The 16,050-nt window shown below is 44.5% G+C and overlaps 1 protein-coding gene across 2 annotated transcripts in view; it reads left to right on the top strand.

The window, feature by feature from the left end:
- The window catches only part of LOC8037980 (methyltransferase-like protein 7B), a 46,013-nt gene extending 31,634 nt beyond the window's left edge, over window positions 1-14,379 (top strand). The window contains exons 2-4 of one of the 2 annotated variants that reach the window (XR_005715023.1): window positions 10,079-10,333; window positions 11,182-11,221; window positions 14,348-14,379. Coding sequence is in view for 1 of the 2 variants with exons in the window: in XM_040207658.2 (XP_040063592.1) it covers window positions 10,079-10,321 (243 nt within the window). In the remaining variant the exon portion in view is untranslated. Of the gene's footprint in view, window positions 1-10,078; window positions 11,083-11,181; window positions 11,222-14,347 lie in introns of those variants that run through there. The other variant, XM_040207658.2, reaches the window with a different exon arrangement.
- The last annotated feature ends 1,671 nt before the right edge of the window (window positions 14,380-16,050 follow it).

Genomic DNA, 16,050 nt, shown 5'->3' with positions numbered 1-16,050 from the left:
CCCCCCCCCGGCCCCTTTTTAAAGAGCTTGGCTTGGGTCTGCGCCCATCGACAGTGGACTGTTGGCCGTCCTGACTGGCAGCTATTTCACAGGGGCCTGTTTATTCCCGCTTCTTATTTCCTTTCAGGCTTTTAAATGGTGGATCTCGGGACAGTGACAGGTCAGACATTCAGTGGAGAATTCCCCTCAGACGGAGTCAGATGCGCGGAATATGTTGTCTGAATGAACAGCTGAAGTGCCCGCTTCAGCTATGACAGGCTAAAAAAAGTCTTGAAAGCGTCGCGACATCTCTGTCGGTTTTTAGACAACAAAAATGCTTCTGAGAATAGGAAGCATCCCCGACACAGTGAGTCAGTGACTGATTCTGCAGACCTGCTCGCCAAGAAAAAAATTTTAATTTCTTGCGCGTCTACAAATGAATGCCCTTTTGGCCAAGAAAATATTGTACACATTTTTGATTGGTCAGTGAAGGGCTTTACTACCAGTCTTGTCACCGAACAGCGACTCGAATACTCGTCCAGAAAACAACTTTTGGCGGAAAAATTTGTAACCCCAGCTTCGCGCAAGGTATAGTGGTATCAAATGGTCTTTGCTACCGTCTGAGAATTATTTTTGGCCCTCTTAAAATTGAAGTCAGTCGTATAATTAAAGCTTCTTGTGCCACCATTACCCCACTCTCCCCTGCTGCATGTGTTATGCAGCAGGGGAGAGTGCAAAGCAACGTGCAACGAGTCTTGTCACATTTCAAGATGTGGTGGACCTTCTTTCGGGAAAAGCAGGTGAATCCTTGAGGGTGCTCCTTCCAGAAGTTGTCAAGCTTCTACAAATCGCAATGACGATTCCTGTGACTTCCTGTTCGTCAGAAAGATCTTTCTCGTGTCTCCGGAGAGTTAAAACTTACCTGCGCTCAACAATGGGACAGGCCAGACTCAACCATACCGCCTTGCTCCACTGCCACAAAGAGCTCGCTAGGCAAGTGGATCTAGATCTTGTGGCTAACGAGTTCATTCATCGAACGGTAGTTAGAGAAAACACGTTTCATGTTGAAATCTAAGACCACTCTTCTCGGGAATACGCTCTGAAATATCTTCCGTTCCTGAAGCTTGTTATTTTCTCAGTCGTGTGTATCTATATTTGTTTTTATCTATTTGTATAGAATCGAAGAACTGTAATAGTTTTTTTATTTGTGTGTTCTGAGAGTGTAAAACACCACTGTGAAGTGTCAAATGCTGTGCTCGCGATCCCACTATTTGGACGCTGATCAAATTTAAATGTGAAGCATACATATTTTTCTCGGGTCTTTTCCGTAGCATTATTTGACATATTATTTGGAAGAATTCTTATTTTAACTTGCGTGCTTCCGCGAAAGGCTGAAATTATCTGTCTCTTTTATGCACGTGTTCTCATTGCTACAATCTGTTCATTCTGTTTCTTTTTCTTACTTCCTGCTTTTGTGAGTGAGCACGTTAAGGAAATGTACAAAACAAAAACAGCAGTGTACGATGAAATGCGCGAGCAGATACGTCGTTAATGCTTGTATGTTTGCTCTATACTTTTTTTTTTAATTGTAAGCGTTTTGTAACCGTTGCATTGAGAATTGCTCAACGTGTGCCTCGTGTGTCTGTTCATTATAAATGTACCACACGAAAATACAAATATTAAAATATTTTGGTTACAGCAGATTCATTTTCTCCTGTTCACCATTTTCAAAATTAACACTTTTGGTGCGCCTGCGTATCCACTCGGGGAGTTTGGTACTATATGGGCATCTCAAAATACACTTTACACACAAAATGGCCCGCAAAATTTAGATCCTTGGTGCAACAAGTAGGAATATTCCTGAAATACGTGTTTTACTGGTCACATTTATGCAACAAAATTTTAGACCCGAACTACCCCTGCAGAAAAAAAAAAAAGATTCGCTTTTTTGTACTGGTAGTTTAGTCTTGCAATATGTTTGCATAAATGTGGCCAGTAAAACACGTATTCAGAGAAATTTCTACTGGATGCCTCAAACCGCTGAAGTTTCCGGGTCATTCTTTTGCGGAGCGTCTTATTTGGGGACACCAGGTAGTTAGCTGTCACAATGTCCGTGTCCGTTTGTTTATGTCCTTGACCCTTTTTCTCCAGTCTCGGGTTTACCAAAATGCTCGGTAAAAAAGGCTCCGACTGCTGCAGGTGACCCTTATGGGGAGAACCCACGGAACAAATAAAACAAGGACCTTCTCCTCCTCTCCCTTCCCCCCCCCCCCGCAGCCTCCCCCCCCCCCCCCCCCCCCTTTTTTTTTTTGAGCCACATTCCGGGTCTGCCCCCCCCCGGGAAAATGGAAACTCTACGCCGCTGGACGAAAGTTTAACTGAAAACTTGATGAACTTGAAGAACAGGGAAAAGTTCGAAAACTTAATAATGTATGGCTAAAACCTAAAGAGCAAAACGATAATTTTTGAAAATCCGAAAGTGCATGCGCAACAACGCTGTGCCTAAAAGTTTCTTTGAAGGTTTTGATAGCCTTTAAAAACAGGATGCAACGATCAGTAGGATATTGATGTTTTTTTCTTCCACGGACATGCCCGTTTTCTAGCCGTTCGTGCTGGTTTTTCCACATGTTACCTTTGTGTGATAGTGCCCTTCTACGGCTTGTCACCCATGACCTCCAGAGCTGCACCCTCTCAGCGTTGTTTCTTGTGACGCATATACGAACTTAGTGTTCTGTAAGGTAGCGGATTGGGCGAGTTGGTAAACGTGATACATGATGAAAACCGCTCAGACGACGAAGACGGAGTGAAGCCAACAAACACGAAAGGACAAAGCTGTTCTCCCAACTTAAGTTTTATTAATGAAAATAACAGAAAGAAAATAGCGTAGCCAACACTGATAGCATAAACAAACACCGACTTATCTGTCAGGCACCACACAATCTTCGGAGCTTAAACGGTTCACACACCGCTATTCATATTAGCGCGCGAAAAACAAATCTCTTTATCTGACAAAGCTACCGACGGCGAACTGTGAAGCTGTCAATAAATTATTGTCTTTGTTACGAGTGTTCGATGTTCTGATTTTATACTTGCGGCGTAATTAATATACACAACGGGTGATTACTAATTTCTGAGGATTTAGTAAATATGCCCAATGAACTTCAAGAATATTACAAAAAAAGGACAATTATTTTTTTAATGAAGTGACGAATTCTAATTGTGTTAAATTGCCACGTGCGACCCACAATCCGCTAGCTAAGAAAAAAAAGAAATCGGTGAGCTTTTCTGCGCATCCGCTCAAAGGCCGGTGAGCTTTTCTCCGCATCTGCCGGTTTTGCGGTGAGCTTTTTTCCCCAGTAAGCTTTTCTCCAGTGAGCTATTCTCCAGTGCGCTTTTCTCCAGTGAGCTATTCTCCAGTGAGCTTTTCTCCAGTGAGCTTTTTTCCGCCGCCCCGTACATCAGCTGACCGGTTGGCACAGCGAGAAAATGAAGCACTCTGTTTTCTAGCTGTACCTATCGGGAGATGGCGCCACAAGTATACTTGTCGTATCGGTGCAAGGATGTTTAATTTTTTCTTTATTAATAACTTTAGTAACGCGACTGTTTCCTTAAGGTCCTGTATTCCCACAATACTTCTTTTTTTATGTAAACCCTTTTTAAAGCAGATTCTTTTTTTTTTCGCAACAGAGTGTAGATACCGAAAAACACCTAATCTGCGGAGAAAATGAACCCCGAAAAAGAGCAACGAATTTAAAAAAGGTAAAACCCCAAAACACGGAAACCTATAACCGTTTTTACCTCGAGCACCGCAGTAAACCAAATCCTGCTCCTCGCGGAGCATTACTAATTTCTCCCTTCATGTGAATAATTAAGATATGTGCAGGTAAATGTTCGATTATATATTTGTTATCTTATCAAGACTTACAGGTTCCGAACGCCAAAAGCATCGCTTTTTCCTCCAATAACCAAATCTAGTAAGAACTACTTCGCGCCGCGTATGAAGAGTGCGCAAAACTTGCTTTTTTCTTGAGGTGAAAATGGGTATAGGAAAATCCCTGTAAATGGATACGCGGAGCGCAATTCGCCTTTTCCATTCCATCTCTCCCTGCACGACCTCAATCTTGAGCGAAGACGCCGGTCCGCCATGATTGATCGGCGCACCTCCCTGTCTTTTTCTCGGCCTCTCTCTCTCTCTCTTTCTCTCCGTTTTCACGACGGCATTTTTGAGCGGAGCTTGCCGGAGCAGCCGGGGAGGAGGAATATTTTGAACGGTACATCTCGTCACGTGTATATATGCGGGATATTCACGTATAATTATACTCCGTCTCACCGTTACTTGGCAAGCTGCGAAACGAGACATTGAGCCAATCAGTGCGTCAGGGGGAGACACGTGATTCACTAGTTACGCGTAGTGCAGTGGAAGCCACGGGCGGGAGAGAGAGAAAAGCCGCCTTTGGGCGAATTTTGAGTGGCAGGCTATTCTTCTGGAAAGAAAAAAAACACCTCTGGGACACACAGAGGAGGGTCCAGGTAGGGGAGGAGTTCCATCTTCCCTTCTTCTCAAACTTGTTAGGTTACACTCCCGCCATTGTACCTTTGATAATATTAATAATATTTTTTTTTTCATTTCTTTGGAGAAACACTTACAGTAACTGGGTCACAAAAGCAAAGAAGACTGCTGATCCGTGAGACCAGGCCAACAAAAAACATTTACAAATGAAAGGAATAGAACACAGTATTACAAGTAACACAATAAAGTAATTAAACCGAATTTTAAAACACAGCAATATTTGCGCCACGTAAAAGGAACTATTCTCCACATGCAAATGAAAACGAAATCGCTGAGCACTGAAACACTAACAGATTCTAAACACCGTACGACCTCACGTGAAACATGCAATGAAGAATAAATGAACATCAAAATCGCGTAACACAAAAAATGAGTTAGGAAAAAATACGAACAGGGAAATCAAGTTTCCCTGTTGGGAAATTGGTGGCCGAGTGGGCTAACGCACACCAGCTCGGATCACGTGGAGCGAAAGCTCGCGCTGCAGAACCCAGGGATCCTGGGTTCTGCCCGTTTCGATCTGGATGAGCATCGTACCGGCGTGCGGTCGTGTATCACTACTGCGTGGTGCACGTTAAAGACCCCGGGCTAGCGGTTTTACTGCACTGGCTAAATTGCTCATCTACAGCTGGGAGACTCGTCGCCAGTTGAAGCAGACCAAGTTCTAGGCTGTATAAACATACAACAAACCCAATTTTTCAGGATTTAAATTCTAGACACCACTTTTTAGGAGCTCTCTTTGCCGTTAGCGTGGATGATATACTAATCAAAATCTCTGGTGATTTATTAAAAAGGGAAGGAATATAATGCCGTTTTATTCTCTTTCCGAAGCTCGTAAATATTCCGGGTATCACGTTCCCTTCTGTGCACCTCAGATTGCTCTTTTTGACCTCAATTTCGGAGATCGTTTCATAAATTCCTGGTGAATAATACATATTTCTAAGTTTACAAAAACACATTATATTTATTTATTTTATTTTTATATATTTGTACTAGGTTTTCATATGTGGTTCCGTACGCAACCTTACTCGCAATCCGTTTGAGTAGTCATCTATTCCCAGTTTTTTTTCTTCTACACATTGACCGAAAACAGTAACACAAGCATGATTCTCCTAAGGCCAGAAAACAGCTTTCCTAATATTTATACCACAAACGCTCTTTAACCGGTAAAGATACGCGGATATTTTGCGAAGAGTTTTTTTTTAAGAAATTCTATGTGATGGTTCCCTAAAACATGTTCGTCAAAAAAGATGCCTAAGTACTTAACACACATCGTATGGAAGTGCCATACTTTTGCAAGAGTTGTCATGCCCCAAATTTAAATAAATACCTACCGTTAGCTTCACCTGTTTATGGGAATAACGGAAACAAATAAGTTTAGTTTTGTTGCTATTTACTGAAATAGTATTGGCAGAAAACCACTGCAATAACATGTCCACGTCCTCTTGAAATATTGAAATCGCGTTTTCGTATCTGTCATATGGTAAAAGTAAAACTGTACCGTCTGCATATAAGAAGATTCTAGACTGTAGCGGTAAAAGGGTTAACTCATTTATGTAAATGTTAAACAACAACGGGCCCCAAAAGTGCTCCCCTGAAATACACCGCACTGAATCCGAGTTTACTACTAACACAATTTTCTATTTTCACAAATTGAAATATGACTGTGTGGTAGTCATCCAAAAAATAATAAAATCTGAAGCCCATTCATTCAAGTTTTCGTGGAAGTAGCGTATTATCGATGGTATCGAAAGCTTTGGATAGCTCTAGGAATGAAGCAAGAGCAATTTTATTGTTATCTAATGTATCGTTGATACAGTCCGAAAAATCTTTTAAAAGTGGTGTGCTTTTATTTTTCCGAAAACCGTACTGCAAATGAGTAATAAGAGGAAATTTTTCACAGAAGGAATTCATATTTATTTCAACTCATTTTTTTATGATATGAGAAATTACTGGCAATACAGATATCGGCCGGTAACTCCTGAAATCTTTTTTTATTATCGGCTTTGTAAAGGGGCCTAATTACTGCAACCTTTAGCTGTTTAGGAATTTTTGCTGTTGTAATGGAAGCGTTAATTATTTTAAGTAGTACTTGCTTTAGATGATCGATATTGTAACGCAAAATGCGTATACGTATTTTGTTTATACCTGGAGGCTTTGTTACGGACATAAGATTTACTATGGTTACAAGATCATCCTCACACATTAGAGGCGAGTCTGCCGAGGTTTTGTTACTGAACTTGGGAGCGTATGATTTTGTTTCTTCTGGTATAATTTTCTCTCTTAAATATTTAATGTCTTTGACAAAATCACAATTAGAAGAGTCTGCTAACATCGAGTAGTCATCCACGTGTGCGAAATGCTTCTTGATTGCATTATCAATATTACATTTTTCTTCCTTCTAATTAACCGATTGACAAGATTCCAGGTTTCCGCTCAATTGTTTACCGACTGGCTAAATTTTCTCATGTAATGCTTCCTTTTTGCCAATCCAATTTTGGATATTAGTTTATTGTGCACCTAGCAAAACTCCTTGTTTAGAAGCACGTCTTCAGGTTTAAATTTACATCTGTTCCTTCGCCTGTCCTTGGTGTGACATAATCTTAAAAGTTCTTTGGCAATCCCCACATTTTCTGGTCGTCGCTGTGTGAGTTTTACTTTCCTTTTCAATTTTCGGTATATATTCTGTGGGTACCATGGCGGCTCCCCAGCCCAGTTGCCCGACTGCGGGGCACGGGTGGCGAACTTTCCCGCTTGGCGGCAGAATCAAGCCAGGCACGCGCACATCGCGCGCGCAGTCTTGATAAGGCGGATCAGACGCGCCGCACAGGCTGGACAGGCAGTCGCTGGCTGGACTGAAGCGCCGCCGGTGCTCGTTGGTTTTTGTTAGTATTGTTCGTCGTCTCGTCAATGTCTAATTAAATGAAGTTTCTTGTCGAAACCGTTGGCTCCGTGTTATTCCTCTGGGTCGGGTATGCCGCAAGGCAAACCGACCACAGTTCTGAAACATGCCTACCAAAGTATTATATGCTGAAATGTGGTCCAGGGAGAGTAAAAAAAATGCAATCATATGTTCTAATTAATTGGTTTCTTTTTGCTGTTATCCAAAATTATTCTACACCAGTTACTTCCTACTGAATATTCAGTTTGCCTTTCAGCCCATATCAACAATATAGTAAAGTAATGATCCGCCACTTTTTTTTCTGATGACGTCAGCTAGCATAAGCAAATTACTGACTCTGGTAACTATATGATATATAATTTTGTATTAATTGTATCGCCATAATGGTTTTATCTAGTGAAGTCATGTATTAAATACATTATCAAGTCCAAAAGAAGAGAGACTGTCAAGGTAACTCGAGACTCCGTATTTAGCCTCCTTGAAAACATCAAGGTTAAGAGCACCGGCGAGAACGAAATATTTATTATTATGAAACTTACTAAATAAAGCAGACAGTTTTGCGATGAACAGATTAATCTTGGAGCCCGGTGGCCTATACACAGCACAGACAACGTAAGAGACTACGTCTCCGTGGATGGATACAACGCATGCTTCTGAATGTTCCAATGAAATTACAAGTCTATCCGATGTACACTTCTCGTTAAAAAAACATTACTAGTCTACCACTTTTTTTTCTCGGCATAAATAATATGCATAGACATCATCTATGGTGAACGTTTGGCATAATGTTTTTTCTAGATTAATCTCAGTTAAAGATGAGAGCGTCCAAGGAAAATAATCTTTCTAATAAAAGCACCATTCGTTGATCCCAGTGTTTATTTAAACTACTCACATTCAGGTGCAGTAAGTTTAACTTTATTTCACCAACTTTTACTTCCCTTAAGAATCGGCTTGTGTGTAACTCTTCATGTTTAGCTATTTTTTTCTAATTCTTCGATTTGAATAAACAGCTCAATCCCCTTTTTGGCGTACAAACATTTTCCCATTTCTGGTCCATATAAACTTGTGGGTTTTCTCTTTAGACGGTTCTTAGCTTGATATAACAAATTCCTGTTTCGTCTGGTTACGTTTTCAATGATATAAATGTGTTTCTTCCTCAGTGCCACTCGATTTTGAATTCAGATGCCTCTCATTTTTTCCTCCTTGAACCTTACCGAGAAGGAAGGTATTTTTATTTCCTTTGCTCTAAGCTATGCACTGCATCGACGGCTTCATCTGTTAGTTCGGTAAGTCGTATTTTTGCGGCAAATTCAATAATTACTTCCATTGCATCCTCATTCGGCTGTTGAGTGACTCCGTGAATTTCAATATTCTGTCGTCTAGAATATTGCTCAGGCTTGTCCCCTACGGTTTTTAGCTCCAGTATTTCCACACCCCTTTTGGTAATGTTTTCCCACCAATTCACTAGTCTTTTTCTGCAGACCATGAATTGTTTTTTTTCAAAACTACCCAGTCCTAAAAGTATTCCGTCCTGTTGCGTGGAAAGGCTGTTTAAGAATGCCTCTATCCCTTCAACGGTTTCGCCGTGATTATCAAGTTTTGCCAACATATCATCTACTTTGTTAGTTTGCGTTTCCAAGCGCTTTTCAAATGCCGGTAATCTGACGAGAACGTCTGTCAGCCGCTGGCCGATTACTTCATTTTCCTTTATTAGTCTTTCGATGTTAGTTCCCCGTTGGGTTTTCCTGTGCTAGATGTCACTCTCTTATATATAGGGGCTTTTGCAAATATGCTAATTGACGGCTGGCATGTACTGTGTATGTATTATACAACCCAATCCTCTTATACAACCCAATCCTCGTGGCTACCTTGGGGCACAGCTTTCTAAGCATTTTGTCCCACGCCAGAAATTTCCCACTGTGGTCGCAGTGCTTGCCTTCCGAAAATTTCAACCTGGGGCTGTCTGATGCCACAGATTTCATGTACGCAATACATTCAGACATTTCGAAGGCTCTCAAAGACAAGAAGAACAAATGCAGACCAGCGAAATTCAAGAAATAAGTCCGAGAAGTTCAAATGAAAGAACTACGCTTACCTATAAAAAACAGAGGCGCGGCGTTAGCTTCTTAATTTAGTCAAGTATTTTGCTGGTCTGCGACAAGTTTTTCAGCGTTCAGGGCTTATGTAGTCGAATCCTCCGGACACTCGATGCTGCTGCAAATAGCTGGATCAGCTGATAATGGCCTGCCGGGCGCCGGGCGATTGCTCCAAGCGCGTGCAACCGTAGCTAGAAGACTTGGCGGCGATCCGATCGTCGTCCTTTGCAGCGGTGTTGATGCAATGGGAATCTACAAAACAAAGGCGCGGCGTTAGCTTCTTACTTTCGTCGAGAATTTTGCTAGTCTGCCGTGAGGGCTGCCACGCACGTGCTTCGCGTCCTTCATTCTGATTGGCTCGATGAGGCCTTCGCAGTTTGTCTCACGGTTAACATGCCGTAAGACAAAATGCCGTAAGACTAACCGTAAGATAAAACATATCAGCAGGTGAACGGGAATTAGCACGCTGGCCCGAAAACTCCTCTAGGGCATATTTTAGAGCATACTCTTATGCGCCATTTTACTCCTTTGCAGGGCGGCAGGTTGGTATTCGTGGAACACGTGGCCTATCCAGAAGGGACCTGGGGCTTTCTAATACAGACGCTGGTCAATCCGCTGTGGTCTTTCACCTTCCTTGGATGCCACATAAACAGGAGACCGGAGCGCCTGTTCAAGGATGCAGGCTTCGACCAGATCGAACTCAATCGAGTGTTTCTCTCTATGCCTGGAGTGTTGAGTCCCGCCGTGTACGGCTGCGCCGTTGTAGTCAAAGACTGATCCTGTCGGCACGTACGCTTTTTCTTTTTTTACAGATGCTGGAGCTAGTTCTGCACGAAAAACAGTGTTAGTGGTTGCGCGTCACATGTAACGAGGTTACTCGATTCTTTTTTGGTAACGTAGCAACATATTCGTTACGCTTTTTTTTGTTTTTTCAAAACATTGACGCATAACATACTCACGTTTTTTTTATTTACAGTGATGGGTAACGCAGTTAGGCTCCTCGTTTAATGTTTTTGCCAAGACTTCAAAATTAATACACTTCTTGTTTTAGGAGCCAAGTCATGTATTCTCGCACTCATCCCACAAACCTTGAAAGCATTGCCTCTCTTTTACAGCGATAGCTGCTATGGGCTCTTGCCACCACTTTATATGACGTCCGTCGTCGATGTAGTAGCAGTAGTTGCAGCTGTTGATGTAGTAGTTGTAGTTGTTGTAGTTTGAGATGTAGGGCATCCGTCGTCGATGTTGTAAAATCCTTAAGAAAGAAGAGGAAGGTTTACGAACTCAGGTAATCCAGAGCTTTTTTTTTTTTCTTCGTGGCCAATTTAGACGAAATGACTAAGCGCATAGGCATACACACAAGTACAGGCTATTTTATAGCGAACCGGTCACTTAGCGGCGGACGACAATACAGTCGATATTTTTTAAACACGCCAATTACTCAAGTACTGGCAACCAGTCAGGGGTATCATGTAGCGCACAGTAACCCTCGCGCATAAACGTTACGGTTTCAATTAAAATGTTTTTTACTGTTCGAATGTTCACACCAGTATTATTAACACTCATTTTTGTCCTTCATGGACTGTGGAGGCGGAAAACCATGAACATATTGTAAGGAACCTCCCCTCGTTTTCCAGGGGTAAAAAACCAATGCGGTGCTCCCGTGCTCAGTTAAAGGTAGGTCCTTTTTCAGCGTACGTTGAAGAATGCCATAGTAGAACACTTAGAATTCACCGACCACGGTACAAATATACCTTTCTAATATAGCCATGGTTTAACAGGCAGGGCGCCGCACTGCAATTTAAAGAAAAAAGATTTCACCGAAGGTTTGATCGGTACACAGTACATTCACCAATAGATACGTATCGGCCATCGCACATCTACTAAATCTTTATAAAATCGTTTTCAGGAAATTTAACTGCAATATTCAAAGGAAAGACGCACTTTGAATATTCAAAAGAACGCACAACTGCACACAAAAACCTTGTACACTCGCACATATTTGATCACTAAGGACAGCACAAACCCATGAAGCGCGTACTCCAGTTGCACCTGCATAATAGCACGCAAAAATTATTTCTGGCCATGTAAAAACACAAGCCTAGGCACAATTTGTCGTAGATATAAATGGGTCAATCCTAGACAACCATAAGGAACAAAACGGAATATTTTTGTACGCGCCGAGCGCTTTTAGCTTGAATTCCTCTCGAAAAAAAAAAAAAAAAAAAAACTTATTGCAGCTTCTGCACGTTGAAGCGCGGCATACAGATTAATACCAAGTTTTTACAGTTAAAATATATTATAAACAGTAGTGTGCTCAAACGTCGAAAAGTTCCCACCCCTCCAAACTTCCGCTTTTGCCCTCACCTTCTCCGTATTTTCGCTCCATAGTTGCTTACTGTATCGAGTGGCACCTCGAGATACCTCGCAGGCAAGGCCGTACACAGAACATTCATAAACTATTCGTGTGTGCTGGTCCAGTTACCATGCCAGAGACCTACGCATTCGCCCTAGTTGACACCAATACCCATTTACTTTAAAAATGAGATATCAATGCTGGTTACCTCAAGAACGTGTCCTTGGTCGACACAAAAATACAGAAACGTCGTATGCATAAGAAAGAACCATTACTTCACAAGAGAGTAAATCAAAACAACCGCATCTCCACGTGGTGAATGATGTTGATTGGGGCGAAGCTCTGGTGGTGCTTGTCTGCGTAGACGCTGAGCCGCAGCATGCCGAGCCTTTCGTTCGTTTTCATCCATGTCACGCTGCGGTCAAATGCTCAAATGCGTACATAACCACGTTTCATACCACACATTGTCTTTCTGACATGGATGAAAACGAACGAAAGGCTCGGCATGCTGCCCCGTACGAAAATGTCAGATTCAGGCCGGAATGAAAAATGCCGGTTCCGCCTAGACCCAAAATTGGGGCACCAGCTTGTATCCAGCCCGGAACCGCGCAGTTCCAGTCCCATTTTTAAACCCAGGACCGTTGCACCGCCGGAATTCCCGCTGCGCTCACCACTGGACTCTACAAAAGAATTTCGCGTTATGCCCTTAGCCGTTACAACCGAGATCGTCGTGATTTCAGACCCAGGCGGAGTGGGTCTGAAATCGCGACGATCTCTCGCTTGTAACGGCTAAGGGCATCGCACGGAAGACTTCTGTAGAGTCCAGTGAGCGCAGCGGTAATTATGGCGGCGCACACGGTCGTCCAGGCGTCGTCGCGTCGTCATTAAACAGTGCACGGAACACACACACACAGCACGCACAAGCACAGTATCCAGTGTTGAGTGCGTCGGGAAGTTCCGGCGGGCAAGCGGTATCCGAGTTGCCCAAGTATTGTCACCAAGCACACCAGCGCAACCAGATGCCGAGCCAAACTGCAATGGGTCGGCAGCTTCATACTATATAAAGATTCAAAGCCGAGGTCAGTGGGTATCCATCCAGGGCAACGATGGGCGCGTCAGTATCCTTGCGCCCGCAGCGCGAACGTCGCCGCCGGCCGGCAGTCCGACGGGAGCGGAGAAGAACCGAAACTGTCGAAGCGCTGCCGCTGACTGCAACAGACAATGAATGCAAGGCGCGCGTCGTCGCCAAACACGGTGCACGGAACACACACACACACAGCACGCACAAGCACAGTATCCAGTGATGGAGTGCATCGGGAAGTTCCGGCGGGCAAGCGGTATCCGAGTTGTCCAAGCATTGTCACCAAGCACACCAGCGCCAAGCGCATCCAGATGCCGAGCCAAAGTGCGATGGGTCGGCAGCTTCACACTGAATAAAGATGCAAAGCCGAGGTCAGTAGGTATCCATCCAGGGCAACGATGGGCGCGTCAGTATCCGTGCGCCCGCAGCGCGAACGTCGACGCCGGTCGAGCGCCGACCGACCGTCCAACGAGCGCGAAGAACAAAACTAAACTGACTCGCAGACAAAGCCGGGCGCGCGCGCGGAGAACGCCCGCTCGCAGCGCCCGCGTAGGGGATGCAGCGGAGGCGCCTGTCCCTAACACGTGACACGCGAGAGACCGCGAAAGCGGCGAAAGTGGCGTAAGTTCTCCGTGGTTCTCCGCCATCCCCCCCTCCCTCCCCTCCTCCAGTCACGCATTTGCGCGCCCACGGTTTGCGCGCCCGCTGGCTGGGAGCCGCTGGCTGGGAGCAGACCCTACTGGAACAAGGGGAGCGGATCAGATTCACCGATCACCGTGCGATTCCAGTGCGTTGCGTCTCACTGGATTCGACTGGTTATGCCCAGAATCGCGCTGATCGGAACTGTACAGAAGTTCAGAACTCCGCGGACCCGAACTGGGACCGCTCCCATCTGACATTTTCGTACGGGGCGGCTCACCGTCTACGCAGACAAGCACCATCAGAGCTTCGCCCCAATCAACATCATTCACCACGTGGAGATGCAGTTTTCTTTTTTTTTGCCCTGCACGAGCACGGGAGCACGTGCTCACGTGCTCGTGAGCACGAGCATCCGACGCCGGACATCGGACGGACATACGGACATGTCTAGCCCCTAAGAAGCTTCGCCCCTAAAACACGTATACAGTCAATAGACAGTTTTGGTATAGCATTGCTGGATCTTACGTACTCAATACGCAATAGTATAGCGTACGCTAAAAATGACCTGCTCGGACCGAATTTAGTTGTGCGTTACGTTTTCGAGTGAACACCGCGCATAATCTTGGTTAAATTTGCTAGAGCCGTAGAATTCCGCGTGCTTATAGCGCAACCATGCTTCTGGAAAGAAATATTGAAAAAGAAAAAGTGTCCAATCATTTTATTTCAGATTAAACCAAGCCACAGCTGCCTCGTCAAGCGCGCTTTTCTGCGGGTTACAGAGGCTACGAGTAAAGAGTGCGTAGCCAAATTCGATCACGGAGCCTTCGTCAGTCGTCCCGCGGAAACGGCACCTTTTATCAATGCTATCGCGGAATGAAACTCATGACCCTGATGTCCAGTGCATAGCGAGAACTTCGGCGATTTCTTTTAGCGTCGTTCGTGCGTCGGCGATGAACTGTGGGATTAGGCTTAGCGTTGAGCATATTGCAGCGTCGACGCACACTGCGAGCGTCGAACATTTCCACTGAGCACTCCTTCAGCTGCAGGGCGATCTGATTCGACCGCGGTAGGTCCCAGAAAGAATCGCCGAGCTGAACACCACGCAGTTTCACGTAACACAGAACTTCGAAAATACCACGTCGCCCTTGCTGCGCCAGTCGAGGCAACCGCCATCTTGAAACTGGCGCTCTCGTTGGGTCCGAGATCTCTCGAGAACGTCCCGCAAGGCCCGCTAGCCAGCAACGCAAAATCCCCAGCGTTGCGTGCGTACGCAATAAGCTAGCCCTTCTATCGCGTTCTGCGCATGCGCACTCACGACCCGCAATCTCCTTGCGTACGCAAAGCTATAGCGTACGGTCCACTAAAACTGTCTATTGTTAATAAGTTTTAAACGTAAGGGTTCCAAGTAAATCGGAAGCCGCAAGGGTAAAAGTCTATAGCCTTGCCCTACAGAAAAGCGGACTTGTGCACTTTCACTTACGTTCTTATTTACAGTGATTGACAACGGACAATTTGCATGCACAATTTTATAACCCTCTAAAATTACAGACCCGACATCCGCATGCCCCAAATTATAAAAAAAAAAAAAAGCCGGTGCCGGGGGACATTGAACATCCTCGTTGGGCTCATTTCGGGTCCGGCGGCCCGACTACGGTCAAAAACCGGTCCCAACACCCTCTCCCTCGGCGGAAAGGCTGCCCCCCTAGTACAGTATTTGCACGCGCTTTCGCCGGGCCGGGGGAAGAAACGGCTGTGTGAATGAGGCCTAATAGGGAGTTTTAGTCGACCGTGTTTCCCCCTCCGCTAAGCCCCTCCGCTACCCGGAACTCAACAGCCAGGGCCATCGGCACGAAGGCGTAGTGACGATTTCTTCGTTGGGGAGGGCTTAGCGGAGAGGGAAAAACGGTCTACTAAAATTCCCTAATAACTTTTTCGGCCATATTTGCTGTTACAATACTTTCTAGGGGAACTAGTTCACTCGTCACAGTCAAAGAGGGCATCTCGTTCTAGGTGATCCTGTGGTAGGGAGATATGGTCGCATCGACCCTCCGTCATAGGAAAAGTGGACAAACGTTTTCACTTCATTCATCACCTTTCTGACTTTTGTTTATCTTGTTTTCTAAACAGTCTACCATCCCACAAGGGAGTATTGTCCTTCGTTGTGACCGCTCTTTTCCAATGCAAGCACTCTTAAGGGTTCCTTTTAGAGGGCTGACCTTTGTAAGGGAGTGCTAAGGTTTAAAAAAAGTTTTTGTTGATCTGAATAAGGTGAGCGTGTTAAAATGTTGATACTTAAAACTAAAAAAAAAAGACACGAAGGACGTGGACGATACAACTTTTATTTAGCAACGACGTCTGATTACGGATTCAAAATTTCCGGCTGTGCCCGAGATCACACTGATAAGGGGGTGCTAAAGAGAGGAATGAATG

This window comes from Ixodes scapularis, unplaced genomic scaffold (genome assembly GCF_016920785.2).
Source record: "Ixodes scapularis isolate PalLabHiFi unplaced genomic scaffold, ASM1692078v2 ptg002725l_1__unscaffolded, whole genome shotgun sequence".
NCBI lineage: Eukaryota > Metazoa > Arthropoda > Arachnida > Ixodida > Ixodidae > Ixodes > Ixodes scapularis.
Note: the sequence above shows the minus strand (reverse complement) of the source record. Positions and strands in the feature narration are given on the sequence as shown.